This window comes from Ursus americanus, chromosome 26 (genome assembly GCF_024610735.1).
Source record: "Ursus americanus isolate L20-20 chromosome 26, mUrsAme1.1.p, whole genome shotgun sequence".
In the NCBI taxonomy this organism is placed as follows: domain Eukaryota; kingdom Metazoa; phylum Chordata; class Mammalia; order Carnivora; family Ursidae; genus Ursus; species Ursus americanus.
The window spans coordinates 40,952,909-40,967,048 of NC_142152.1; the positions used below are offsets into that span (position 1 = coordinate 40,952,909).

Sequence of the window (14,140 nt, forward strand, 5' to 3'; positions counted from 1 at the left end):
TTAGCGGTGGGCTCCAGTCCTCAGACGAGGTGCTAGACAGGGTCTCCGGAACGGGCTCAGCCCTGGAAGAAGGGCGACTCCAGATTCAGGCACGGTCTCCGCAGCCAACGCCAGGCGCTACAGTGAGGCAGAGCGGCTCAGTTTTCCAGAAGTCCAGCCGGTGGCAGAGCAGCTCAGGCCTGAGTCCCAGAATGGGGCGAGGAGGGGAGGCTGAGGTGTCTTGAGTCCCTTGTGCCTCAGTCAGGACAAGCAGGTGGAGGCACAGAGCCTCCGGGTGGGGGTCAGAGGACACCCGTCCAACCGCAGGTGCTGTCTGAGGGCTGTAGGCCCTTGTCCTGTGGCTCTTCTGGTGGCGTGCCAGCCTGCCCCCTTCATTCTTCACTCCTAAGCTGCTCTCAGTCGCCCACGGTGTGAGTGAATGGGAGAGAGTGGCCTTTTGTACTGTGAGTCTGGCTCTGCCACGCGCTGCTGTGCGGCCCGGAGCAAGTCATTTCCCCCTTCCAGCCCACCTCACCCATGACATGTCCTCTTGGTAGCTGGCAGGGTTGTGAGAATGAAAATGAAGTTAAATTAGAAAAGGGCCTGGGCTCTGCCGGTAGCAGGGTTCTCCTGCTTCTGCTCCTGCCCCTGCTTCCTGAGAACAAGGAGGACAGGGCACCAGGACCTGGACTTGCCAAGTAAGAGACAAAAGAGATCCCTGTCAAGGATTTGTTTTTTAATGTGTTTTAAATTTTCTAAGGTCTGTACCGAACATATATGTTACTTATAATCAGAAAAAAACAATTTTTATAAAAAAAGAGCAAAATGATATATGTTAAATTATTTCTTTTTAACAATGTGTTTGGAGATGGGGAGAGAAAGCTGACATTGCTGTCATGCCTGTCGTGCGCCGGCCGCCACGCCAGGTGTTTCCAGAAGTCACGTCTGTGGAAGTGTGCAGGCCGACCTTCTCTGCAGCCCATCATCTGAGCGCTGCGGAGGGTGGCAAGCAGGGCCGGGGGCAGGCAGGTCCACCCAGGGGAGCATTCTTCCTTGAGCGCTGGAGGGCCCTCTCCTCCCCCCAAGCAGCAGGCCCACTGCCTGCCATCTGGATCCCTCTTCCCCAGCGGAAACATTGACACGGGGGCCAGGAAGGCAGCAAGGCGTGGCTCCCTGAAGACTAGAGCCCATGCTGGGGGCCAGGACGGCAAAATCTGGAAGCTACCAACCGTGGAAGCTCACTTTGGGCATGGAAAGATTCGACCCGTGTTGTGTCCCACCTGGTGGTGGGGACAGGGCCTTTGAGGACGGGTAGGTTTGAGACCTCCGTGGCAGAAAGCCCCCGTGGTCACGGGAGGTAGTGACTTCCGTTGCTGGGATCCGGCGGGAGGACGGGCCTGGGAGGCACGCAGGAGAATCCTGTGCTGGGCTGGAGGCCGCCCTAGAATCACATGATCCGTTTCAGCTTTGAGATTCTGTTGCTCTCTACCCCGCTGTGCCCCTGATCCAGGGGACGACCTGCTGATCCCTCAGCGGCTCCAAACACTTGTGGGAGAAGCCTCCTCCACATCATGGGTTTTGTGGGGGGCTGAGCAGGCTACCACTTTGTCGTGGGGAGGAGACAAGCCCCTTCCCCATGTAGTCAGGGAGGCATGAGACCAGCCTGCCCAGAGTCTCCGCCCTGTCCCTGTGACTCTGTGCAGTTCCCCAGTGACACGCAAGCTAGCAAAGAGAAGAACAATCAGCTCTTTCTCAGTTTGGGGCAGAAGCCTGCCTTTTCTTGTGAATGTGGCTTAGCACCAGCCCCTGTCTGAACACGGGGCGCTGGCAGCAGACCTGGGCTGCTCTGGGCCCTTGCCTCCTGGCCAGGGTGTGGCCCGGAAGGCTCCACAGTCGCTGGGTCAGTGACAGCCTCTGCCGCCTGTGCCTCACTGCGTCCCTCCCACCCATGGCTGCAGGCTCCTGGATGCGGGCAGGAAGGCCCCGCACCGTGGCGGGGAGCCCGGGCTGTGGCTGCACCAGACCGTGCGAATCCCTGGCTCTGACGCTTAACCCACCGTGAGGGTCATTCCTTTGCTCAAAGGGCAGGACAAAATGGATTTCCGGGGTTTGGTGATGCCGAGCGCTCTGGTGATTTTAGGTGAAACGGCTTTGTGGGATGTGGAGAGGACACAGCAAGCATAGTCCGAGAGGGAAGGAGAGAGGGCTCAGTGCCTGAAGGACTGTCTCTGAGCGGTGCGAGCAACGCGCTCTGGTTTGTGGGCTCTGAGAGAAGAGCCCCGAGACAGGGAGAGAGAGGTGATTGAGGGCACAGGATGGGGACAGTGTTGTACCTGTTGAGAGGTCAGGGACAGCTCCTGTGGGCCAGGAGGGCAGAGACGGGAGAGTTCCAGGTTGGTTTGCCAGGGCCTTTCTTCTCCACTAACCACGGCGCTTCTGTGCTTCTCTGCCCCACAGGCCCCTCCACCCAGCGTCAGGTGCAGAATGGCCCCTCTCCTGAAGAGATGGACATCCAGAGAAGGTAATCCCCCACCCAGCAGGGCCAGTGGCACCCTTCGACTCCTGGAGACAGGCCTGACCGGAAGGAAGAGGGGGCGAGTTCATTGCAGCTTTGCCAGAGTGAGGAAGGGAATGTGTGGTGTCATGGAGACTGCCAGTCTGCAGCATCCTGGATGCTGTTCCCTCTTACTAACTCAGCCCTCACACATGGAGGTGGCTGTCACGGTGTGGAGGGGTTTGGTAACATGAGCAGGGCCGCGCTGCTGGAGATGGGCAGACAGACCCGGCCAGGGCTGTCTGTCTGAGGCCTGCGGCCTCGGCACCGTCCTGTGCTGCCTGCCCCTCACCCCCGTCCTGCCCCTCACTCACCGGATGCCTCGGATGGGGACCACGGCCTCTCAGGAGGAGGTGAACCCCAGCCAACTCACCTCTGAGCTCAGCCGAAGGTGGACAAAGGCCGCGAAGGCCATTCGGGGGCCGCAGCTGCTCTTTGACGGCTGGGCCAGGGCCGTGGTGTTGTCCTCGTGTGCCAGCCTGTGGGGGGGCAGCTCCCATGGGATGTGGGCGGTAGGGCAACACCCACCCCCGCTCCAGGGAGCTTCTAAAGCACTTAAACTGGGAGGAAGGGCCAGTGTCATTGTCCTGAAGTTACAGAAGAGTCACGGTGGCCAAGGAGGGAGCAGCCGCCCCAGGTCACGTTGCCAGGGAAGACAGGGCCAGGCAGTGCACCCAGCCTGCCATCGCCTTGGCAGGGGCTCTGCATCTCTGACAGGCTCTGAACTGGGCTCTGCGGGAGCTGTGTCCAGGACGTGGGCCTGGTGCAGGCCCTCCCCACCCAGGTTCTCAGAACAGGGGCCGAGCCAGGGGCCTGCAGCTAGGCCTGTGTGGAATCCTGGCCTGGGAGTTGAGGAGGCCCCGTCCCCGCTCCTCGGCTGGGTGGAAGGATCTCCGGGGCCCTCTTTCCTCTAGCCTCTCCCCCACTCTGAGGAGTAAAGGCCGTGGCTCCGTAACCTCTGGGCGCCTTCTGGCCCTGATGGGGTACTCTGTAACCCTGGGCAGATTCCTGCTCCAGGCCTCAGTTTCCCGTCGGAACGTAACAGTGGTATTTCTCACTGCGCTTACCTCAAAGAAATGAGGTAAAACTGGCAATGTGCTTCTGCACTGCCTGTGGGCAGGGGAGAGTCCTTTTATCAAGCCCCATGGGTCTCTTGATCCCGTGGGCCTGCCTTCTGGCCTCTCAGGAATATAGCACGTTGCTGTCAGTGAAGGGCTCGTTTTACTCCTCACGCTAACCTTCCAGGGCTCCAGTTACTGGTACCGTTCCTCACACGAGCCAGGAGAATGGAAAGGACTTGCCCAAAGTAACGAGAAGTTAGAGGCGGAACCAGGACCAGCGGCCTATCTGCCCCAGCTCAGCTCTCTGCCAGGTCCTGGGGCTGCCTCCACCCTGAGAAGGGCATGAGTGAGCCCCACCAGACTCGGAAATGAACGTACAGAACAGATGGGTCCTAAACAGATCTCTCAGAACTGGTTTAACACCACTGTGCATTACCTTGACCCGCCACCCAACTCCAGCTTTCCCTCTGGAGCCGTCTGCAGTCTGCTGCCCGGGGGCCGGAGCGCCCCCTGGAGGCCCGGCTGTGGACTGCAGGAGTCAACACGGGCCACAGGGTGGGGCCCCTGCTCCCCCGCATCCCTGCTGGTCAGTCACCTCACACAGAGGAAGGCCCAGGGGAGAGAGGACTTACGCGGGGCGGAACACAACATACTGATTCCAAGCACAGGAACCTCGTATTCTCTCACAAACAGGGTCTTAAGTCCGCACCAGATTTTTACGGATTTCCAAGCGCCTTCATTTTGCTGAGGGCACCTAAGCATAGGAATCCTGCTGGGAAGGTTGGAGTTTGGTGTGATGTTTCAGCAGTTTGGATAGAGAAGCTGGTGCAAGCACTGCTGGGAGCTTTTCAAACACCTTTTGTGCCAGAAAGATCTTTTCCATTATTTTGTAGGGATCACAGATAGTCCTTCCGAGAGCCCCCTGAACACGTATTGTCACGCTTCCTCTGCGAAGAAGCTGAGGCCCAGGAAGGGCCGTGACTTGTCCATACTCACAAAGCCACGCTCCCAGAACAGGAGCCAGAAAACTCACTACCTTTCAGTGGTCTTTGCAGTGAACTCTGGGTCCCCCTGGAGGAGGCGCTGTATCACTGACCTTTCGTGAAGATGAAAGCAGCTGTATTGTTCCCTCTGTATTTACTGCCTCACGAAGCACTTATTGAGCCGCTGCTACGTGCCAGGCGTGCTGCCCGCACCAGAGAAGCGCCAGCTCCCTGCCACTGCAGAGACCACTGCTTGCCTCCAGCGCGCTCTGCCCCTGAGCCCGGAGTGGGTGTCCCAACGTCCCTTGACCCTGTGCTTCATCGGCAGAGCGAATTAGAGTTGGCTCGCACCCACTGAAGCCTGGCCGCTCTCCGGGGTCTACATGACTCCTTGAGCCCCCTTCTACCCCGGCATCTCAGTCTTGGATTCTGTAGACATATTTGTGGGCTTTTGGGGGCCTCTGGCCTCACTCGACCTGCCCTCAAGAACACCGAGGTCACTCTGCCTTAAGGAGCCAGGACGTTCGTGCCCATTGAGGCACACATAGCATTGCTCTCTAACGGAGGCCTGGCCTGCGGCCGGATCTGGGGTAAAAAGAATGAGGACATGCGGCCTTAGTGTCCACTTCTCCCGGCAACCAGCAATGCCTGAAAATTGTTCCAGGAAATGTAGTCAGGTGTAATAAGAATGGGTGACCCTGAGGTCAGGTCTGCTGAGGCCAGAGGCCCCCAAAAGCCAGATGAGCACGTCCAGCCTGGGGAAGAGCTTGGTCACTCAGCCAGATGGTCGCCCCAGCCTTCATGAGGGGCTCCCTGTTCAGGTGTGCCTGAAACTGTTCAGGGGGTGCTGCCAGCACACACCTATTCGGGGACTTGGGCCCAGTCACGTGCCCCACTGCCCGTCAGTGAGGACAGCGAGCCCGGCGGACAGGGTGGGGGCGGACTGGGCGAGCTCGCTGCGGAGGCCCCCAGCCCAGGGCACGCAGCGGCTCTCGGAGTGCCAGGGAGACCCGACTCCGCAGCCCGGGCTCCCGGACACAGAGCCACATTGTTCTCGGCTCCGAGCCATCAGCCGTGCTCTGCTGTTGTTTTCCAGACAAGTGATGGAGCAGCAGCACCAGCAGCAGCGTCAGGAGTCTCTGGAGAGAAGAACCTCAGCCACAGGTGAGGGCCCCTCTGGGGCCTGCTCGTCCCGCCGCGCCCGGCCCCTTCCCTGGGCACCTCGCGCCCTCTGTGAAGAGCAGCTGGCTGCGTAGATCTCCGTGTGTGACGGTCACGTCGGATGAAAGCAGGGGGACGAGGGGCAGAGCTGGGGGGAGGGGATCAGCTTGGCCCGGCCCTTGCCCCCCGGCCTCTGGTCCCGCAGACTTGCCGCCGGAGCCGATGCTCTGGGCATAGGCCGTGGCTCGGGGCACACAGCAGTGAGCCAGGCAGGTGCGGCCCCGGCCCCAGGGAGCTCAGTGTCCGGTCAGGGGTGCAAGCAAGTGCAGAACACGGAACCATCATGGTGCGCACAGGGCGACCAGGGCAGGGTGAGGTGTGAGGCCACACACGGGAGGGCCCCGCCTGCCCCGAGAGTCAGAAGCTCTCCAGCCGAGGTGCTGGATCGTCCTAACCGTCGACTGGACCTGAGCTCAGGGAGGCCAGAGGAGGTTCCCTGAAGAGTGGCAACGCTGATGAGTAAGCACAGGACCTCCCAGCCCAGCAAGCGCCTTCAGAGCCTGCAGTTTACGTTCTTCTCTCCAACACCCTGCACCGTAAGCGGGGAAATGTTGCCTGGTTCGCTGATGGGAAGGCCGAGCACCATCCCCCGCCCAGCGGCAAGAGCCCGCAGTCGGGCAAACGCTGGCCTGGTAGCACCCCGTCTCAGCTAGACTTCTGCTCCAAGACCCCCTGTGGGCCCCCTGCCCCGCTCTGGCCCACTGTCCGCATTCCTAATGCAAAGCTGTCCCTGTCACACGTCACCCCTTCCCGTCACCCCTGCCCAAGCCAACCTCCTGGCGGCTCCTTCCACATCCTTCAGCACCTCTCTGGCATGTCTCATCCTCTTCCGACCTCGACTTCACGCCTCCTTCACCAGACTCAACTCCTGCTCTTTGTCACCATCCCAGCATGGTGGCCACTGCCCTGAGGAAGTCTCCCAACTTCGACTCTGCAGTTGGAGCCCTTCTTCTGTAGGCCGCCATGTACCCACTCCCAGTAGCACACGCCATCCTGCCACCGTTACAGACATGCGACCATCTGTGTGACTGGCTCCCTGCTTGCTCACAAGGCCGTGAGCTGAGAGCCTGTGGCTGCTTTCCCCAGAGCCTGGCACCGTGCTGGCCACACGGTGGGGGCTCGCTGGGCACTGGATGGAGGGCTGTGTGGATGGTGGACTGAGGACTGCCCAGCACTCGGCATTGTTCCCTAACGTATGCCCCACTCAGCCCTGCAACCACAGTTACCCGCCACAGTCCCCACAGGCCATGGGTCAGTCATAGCTGCATCTCAGGGACCGACAGGGGCCGGTGCCTGGGGTGGTGCTGGGTACAGGGAAGGAAAAAGAGATACAATTTGTGCCACCAAAGCACTTCATCTCCCATGGGAAGACTACGATTAGAGCAAGAGAAAGTTAGCTGAGCTCAAGGGATGTTAAGTATGTGACACTATGGGTCCAGCCAAGCCCCAGGATGCTGGGGAGACCAGGGTCAGGAGTAACAGACCAGGGCTGGGCGCATCCCACAGGGGCTTCCTGGAAGAAGCACCTTGAGCTTGTCCCTCGTCCCTCCTTCCAGGGAAGTAGCATCTGGGGACTAGGGACCGACTAAGCCCCACCCTTGCCTTTCAGGACCCATCCTCCCACCGGGGCACCCCTCATCTGCAGCCAGCGCCCCCCTCTCCTGTAGCGGGCCCCCACCCCCGCCCCCACCCCCTGTCCCGCCTCCGCCCACGGGAGCCACCCCCCCTCCCCCACCCCCCCTGCCAGCCGGAGGAGCACAGGGGGCCAGCCACGACGAGAGCTCTGTGTCCGGACTGGCTGCCGCCTTGGCTGGGGCCAAGCTGAGGAGAGTCCAGCGGGTAAGTGTCCATGGGTGCGGGTGGGCCGGCTGGGGTCCTCTTCCTAACTGCCCAACGAGCAGTGCCTTCCCTGGCCGACCTAGATGCTACCTCTGACGCCTGGCGCTGTGGCAGCCCCAAGTGCTGTCAGTTGCTGCTGGCCCTCCCGCTGACTGTCACGGGCGGGGCGAGAAGCACCCCCTTTGCCGATGAGGAGACTGAGGCACGGGCATGGAAGCATTTGGCCCACCAGGTGGCGGTCAGCTGCAGGGTTCGGACTCAAGCCCAGGTCTCCCACATCTGGGTCCCTCCTGTTTCCCACTCCGACCCTAGATGCTGGCTGCACTGTGCCCGGCTGCCTGTCCCAACGCATCTGTGGCAGCCTGGAAGGGGGAACTGCCACGGGACAGCTGACTGTGACAGTGGTTCTGACAACACCTCCAAGACAGAATTTGGCTTCCTTCCCAAGAACTGCCTCCTCCCCGTCACATCACACCCACCTTAGCAAGGGCACTGACACGAGCCAGCAGAGCTGGGCAGTGTCTCTTAACGGCGACCAGCCAATCCTGGTCCCTTGCTGGACTCTGGTTTGGTCGCATGTGGGGCTGTGGGGGGATGGGACTTGAGAGCCTTGGGCCTCTTCCGGCACCACCATTACAGGAATCCCGTCCACGTTTGCATGTACCCCCTCTAGGGACGTCCCGCCACAGACACCAGACTAAAACGCTGCGTCCTTACCCCTTAGCCAGAAGATGCGTCCGGAGGCTCCGGCCCCAGCGGGACCTCTAAGTCTGACGCCAACCGGGCGAGCAGTGGGGGTGGAGGAGGAGGCCTCATGGAAGAAATGAACAAGCTGCTGGCCAAGAGGTGGGTGTTCAGGCCCCCCCCAGACTCAGCGACTCTCTAGGGATCTCCTGCCCCTCACCATCAAAGTGCAGCCCTTGCCCGGCCCCAGGGCCCATTGTCACCTGGGCTCAGCTAAGCAGGGGACTGTCAGTCAGTTCCCCCTCTCCAGGGCTCAGCCTGAGGCATCAAGCCCAGATGCCATCCTCTCAGCTCTCAGCCCCTCCTCGTCTCCTTGATTGACGCAGCGCCATGTACCAGCCTCGCTCCGAGCAGAGGGAAATTTGGAGATCATCGCGGATATTGGTTCAGGGGGAAAGAGGCTCATTCCCCACACTTAAGATCCCAACATAAATGAGATGTGTCAGCGCTGGAGCCTCCCAGAGCCGCCCATGGCGAATGCGTGCTGCGCGGCCAATCCTGCGGGGGCCCTTGTGGAGGGCACAGGGAAAGGCCTTCTGAAGTGGCAGGAGCCCAGACGACACCATCCTGGGATTCGGAATAGGAGTTCCACCCATGTCCTGGCTGGGCGCTGGGGCCTGGTCACCCCCTTCACCACCACACCAGCAGGTGTGGCTCCAGCTTGCCCAAGGCCATCAGCCTGTCACCGGGCCTCACAGTCACTCCCCAGCTGAAGCTGCAGCAGGCAGAGAGGCCAGGCAGCTCCTTCTCGGAAGGTTGCGGAGCTCGGACATTCCTCGTAAATGTGGCGTGGCGGCAGGAATGTGCTGACATAGGTTGCCGAGGCCATGGCTCCGCTGGGCCTGTCAGAATGCTCCTCTTGTCGGTGGAAGCAGCACCCGGGCCTCACTCCAACAGGGACACCCAACACCCACCCACCTCCTCTCAGTGCCTGGGTACTTCCCCTGCCCTCCAAGTGGGCTCGGCCTGCATGAGAACTGGATCGGGGCAGGGTCCCCTCATTAAGAGCACACAGCTCTGAGGATGACGCCAAGACCCAGGGCCCCAGACCGTAGGTGGTTGGTCTGGGGCTTTGCAGCAGGGCCAGAGCCAGCGTTTCCTGCCCAGGGCCTCTGCACACATGGCCAGGGACAGCAGAGGGAGCGGTGAGGTGGACCCACGGCACACATAGGTCACCAAGAGCAGGGACAGATTGAGCAGTTGTCACATGACAGAATGGAGGCTCGTAGGGTAATATGGCTACACACCAGTGCAAGCCACTCCCTGGGGAAAGCCAGGAGGGCTTCACAGAGGAGGTTCCACACGCGCAGGGCCTAGAAGGAGGAGAACACTCGTCTAGGCTGAGTGGGCAGTGTTATAATACTAGGAAGGCTGAGCAAACCTATTGGGCCTGAGCCCAGGGTGTGGAGGAGAGTGACCGAAGGTCAGGCTGCAAGAGATAGCCTTGTTTGCAGGTGCGTCGGGCTCCATCTTCTCAGAGGTGAGCGGGGCCTTGTGTAAAAATAGATGTTTTGCGAAAAGAAAATATTCATGTTTTCCCAAGTCCAAAATCTGCGTCAACAATAACAACTAGGCCTAGATGGTTCAGACCAAACGCAGAGGAAGCTCCTGAGGACAGGAAAAGGTCGGTGTCGCCAGAAGCCAGTGAGACGCCCAGATGCTGGCGGGACAGTCGAGGCCCTGCCAAGAACAAGTATGAGTGCACCCTGCCCACAAGGGGTCAGCGAGTCACTCTTTGAAGCGCAGAGTTTGTGCCTCTCCTTCGGGGGGCTGTGGTGAGGTCTGTCTCCCAGCAGCAGGGTACAGGCAGGAAAGTCATCACGGCCAAGAGCTGTGTGCTGGGCCCTCCTGGGACTGGCATGCCTGCCTGCTGCATAGCTTCAGAAAATTAAAGGCTGGCTCTGGGTGGGGACAGAGTGTCATAGAGCGAAGTGGTGATGGGGAGCCCCTGTTGTCCAGGAAGAGGTGCTGCTGGCTGTCGCTAGGTGTCCGAAGTGAGGATGGGGACAGACTTGAAATACGAAGCAGAGGTGGAATTGGCTCCACTTTTTTTTTTTTTTAAGATTTTTATTTACTTGAGAGGGTGAGCATTACGGGTGGGTAGCAGAGGGAGAGGAAGAAGCAGACTCCCTGCCGAATGGGGAGCCTGACGCGGGACTCAATTCCAGGACCCTGGGATCATGACCTGAGCCAAAGGCAGATGCTTAACCGACTGAGCCACCCAGGCGTCCCAGAATTGGCTCCACTCTTTTGAGGAAGAGGCTGGTAGGGAGGATTCCCCAGGTTTCTAGGAGGAACGACTCCCCGCGGGCCTGTCCATGGGCTGCGACAGCCTCACATCCTGAGTGCCGAGTACCGTGAGCTCGGGAAGCCTTGCAGAGCCCCGACGGCCTATCTCGGGGTTACTAAGGCACGTGTAGATGTGGGAGTTAGCCAGATTGGATGACCACTGAGGCCAGCACATAAGGGTGGGCTTCAGAGGCTAAGAGAAGGGGTCCAGGCAAGTGGGGAGCAGGCAGATTGACCAGAGGGCACCAGTTCCAGCTCTCTCCCCTTTCTGAGAGGGGCAGGCTCACAGTGGTGTTCCAGAGCAGGGTGGACACGGCTGCACGTCCGAGTTCCAAGGTAGGAAGAGGTCGTTCTTCTTCCCACAAGGTAGTGGGGTTCCCTTCCCTAAGCCAGTCAGCCTGAAGACAGAATGCTCCCCCAGCCCTGACTTGTGACCAGGGCCACCTCTCCCTGTCCCATCTGTCCTGGCCTTGAGTGTCCTGGGAACGTAGCTGCCATGTGGCCAAACCCAGGCCCCCAGGGAACCTAGACAGGGTGCAAACCAACCTCTTCCAGCCCTCAGGTGCTATAAATAGGAAAGTCCCCCGGACCCTATTCTCCCTGCCCAGACCAGTTTTGTGCTCAGGGTCATGGGACAAGCACAGGCCTGGACGCTCACCTTGGCATCACCATGGCCGCTCGAACAGTTGCCTTCTGTTGCCTCCTTCACACCAAACGGGTCAGATCCCACCACAGATTCCTCCGTGGACCAGGGTGTGTCCAGCAGAGGCATCTGGGTCAGTGTGAGAACCTTCAGGAGCTGATTTGCACCTTTTTCCTCCTTGCGTTAGGAGAAAAGCGGCCTCCCAAACAGACAAGCCGGCTGATAAAAAGGAGGACGAAAGCCAAGCGGTAAGCAGACCCCTGCCCTTGCCGCCCTGGGCGCCCGCCGGTGGGAGACACCGGGCCTTTGGGGCACTGACGTGCACCCAATTTGGACATACCTGTGATAGAAACTTCACCAGATGGTTCACAGGAGGGAGAGTTTGGGGAGGCCGGGGGCAGAAGAGGCTGCGGAGCGCCCCACGCTCCGGGTGGCAGGCCTGTGCTCTCTGAGCATCTAGCAGCACCGCTTTGCCCCGGAGCTCGCACCTTCCCCACGTCAGGGCAGGCCGCAGCCCAGGAGTGCCATGAGGGGAAGCCTGCAGTCCGGGAGCAGAGATGGCCCCACAGACAGAGCCTCGCCTCTGCCAGGAGAGGACGCTCAGGGTTCTGCATGGCCCGCCGGTCAAGCCTGCCTCCCCCAGCAGGAGGGGCTTTTAGCAGAGGGGCACGGAGGCCAGAGCTAGGTTCTAGAGCTCACTTCGGCCGCGGCGCTGAAGAACTTGTGGGCTGGTTGGGAATAGAGATAATGAATTCTTACCATGTCCTCCTCTCTTGGTGGAAGAGACGTGAATGGGGTCTTCCACAACCAGGACCGGGGCTGTGCCCTGGGCAGCCCTGACCCACAGGGCTGACTAGAACCTCCTTCCCCGGGCCTTGCCCTGCTGTAGCCCACCTGCACAGACCCCTCTAGGGTCACCTGCCACCTGGTCCTCAACAGCAGCCCATGGAGATGCGAGCCAGGCCTGGAGAAGGGAGGTCCCTGCCATGGTCCTGCCCAGCTACTCCCACGGGCAGCAGAAGAGTCCCAGTGGACAATGGGGCAAAGCTCCCCGGGAGCTCAGGCCATGCTTGTGCCCCAGAGGCGCCGGCCACACGAGCCGGTGGGGCTCAGTCACCGGCCGCAGAGGCAGTGTGCCGTGCTTTGCAGGACCCGTGTCCCCCTGCAGCCCTCTCCTTCCCTGACTGTCCCCAGGCTAGCCCCGCCCCCACCAAGACCAGGTGTTCTCACTAGTTCAGGACGGTGCTCCTCGTCTGGCTGATGATACAAGGGCTCCTTAGAAAACGTGAGAAACAGACCTGTCCTTGCGACCCGGTCAGAGGCACCCTGCCCTTGCCCCGACTGGCCTTCCTAAGCAGACTCGGAGGGCAGAGCTTTCTTTTCCATTTCAGGAAGAGCCGAGCACCTCTCCATCTCCGGGGACCCGAGCAGCCAGCCAGCCACCTAACTCCTCAGGTAAGGGGCGCCGTCCCACCCTGCCACGGGCACGAGGTCTAGAGCAGGGGGCCCCTGCAGGGAGATGACTCAGCCCGACGCCTCACTTTACAGACGAGCTGTGAGGGCCAGTGAGGTGGCCCTAGCCTGTCTCCCGGACACCTTCTAGAAGCCCTGAGCCTCCAGGAGGAGCCAGGGCAGGCGCAGCCGTGGCGTCCACGCTGAGCCGGAGCGGGTGCTGGTGTGCCGACGGCCCAAGGGCATCGGAGCGGCCGGACCATAAGCCCCATCCGGCCCTCTCGTTGCCACACGGGGGCGGGGAGCACACTGCGTCAGGGCTCAGCTTCCCGGCCCGTCAGGCTCCGAGGGGCAGGACGGACCTGTCTTGCTCATTGCGGTGCTCAGAAGAAGTGTGCCCAGTGATGCTTGTGAAGTCACGGGTAAGGGGACACACGGCCCAAACCCTGCCCCGAAGCCCCCGTGAGCTCCGGGATGCGGGGATGTGCTCGGAGCGCCTCGCGGCTGCAGCTCAGGGAGGAAGCCACCGGGCCGGGCTCCATCGGTCAGCAGACGTTTGCGCGGTGCCTGCTCCGAGCCAGGCCCGTGCTCCCGAGCATGGTGGGGGAAGCAGAGGGGAGGCCGGCCACGCTCGGCCCCCACAGCAGAGGGAGGCTCTGAGCAGCTGTTGCACTGGCCTCTGGTCCTGATGCTCTGGCGGTGTGGCTGCCCACCCCGCCCCGTGAGACTGCCCTCTGTGTCCCCTCCTTCTCAGAGCTGCCACCGTGGGTCCTTGGTGAATGACTCCACGAACGCCTCCCACCCCAGTGAACGGTTATGTGTTTCCCAGTTTAGGAGGTGACGCGATTGCTCAAGGCCACATACCTGGAGCCTGGATGTGGTCCCCGCTCTTGTGCCTGTGGGCCCAGCGTGTGCCCCACAGTGTGGCTTTGGGGAGACCCTCCTCTGACCCACAGGGGGCCTCCCTGTGGCCCCTAGGCGTTTTTCTCCTGCCTCTCTGCTTATCCTGCAAAGTCAGGGAATTGAGTCCAACAATCTCTTGAAGTAAAATGAAATATTAACGTAGCACCACTTACAAGAGAAAGCGGAAGGAGAAACCGGCTTTCAGGGCCCGAGGGGGAAGGGAGCGTGGAGGGTGTGGGGCTGCAGCGTGTGGAGCAGACAAGCGTCTCGGGGCAGCAGGTGGACATGTGGCCCGCGGGCTGCCCTGAGAGCATCCAGGCCAAGGGCTTCCTCTGCCCCACTTGGCCCTTTGCTGGAGTCACGGGTCCACTCCAGGAGTCACAGTTAAGAGGTTCCCTGACCGCTGGGTTCACACTCCCAAGAAGAGACCCAACCATGGTGAGAGGACTCAGAATGAGGCCACAAGTTAGGG

General features: G+C 60.9%; 1 protein-coding gene across 2 annotated transcripts in view; it reads left to right on the forward strand.

Moving 5' to 3' along the window:
- The window catches only part of EVL (Enah/Vasp-like), a 143,517-nt gene that overhangs the window by 122,496 nt on the left and 6,881 nt on the right, over positions 1–14,140 (forward strand). For both annotated transcript variants that reach the window (XM_045775439.2, XM_045775438.2), the window contains exons 4-9: positions 2,437–2,500; positions 5,674–5,741; positions 7,408–7,637; positions 8,362–8,483; positions 11,501–11,561; positions 12,705–12,768. In XM_045775439.2, coding sequence (XP_045631395.1) covers positions 2,437–2,500; positions 5,674–5,741; positions 7,408–7,637; positions 8,362–8,483; positions 11,501–11,561; positions 12,705–12,768 — 609 coding nt within the window. The remainder of the gene's footprint in view (positions 1–2,436; positions 2,501–5,673; positions 5,742–7,407; positions 7,638–8,361; positions 8,484–11,500; positions 11,562–12,704; positions 12,769–14,140) is intronic.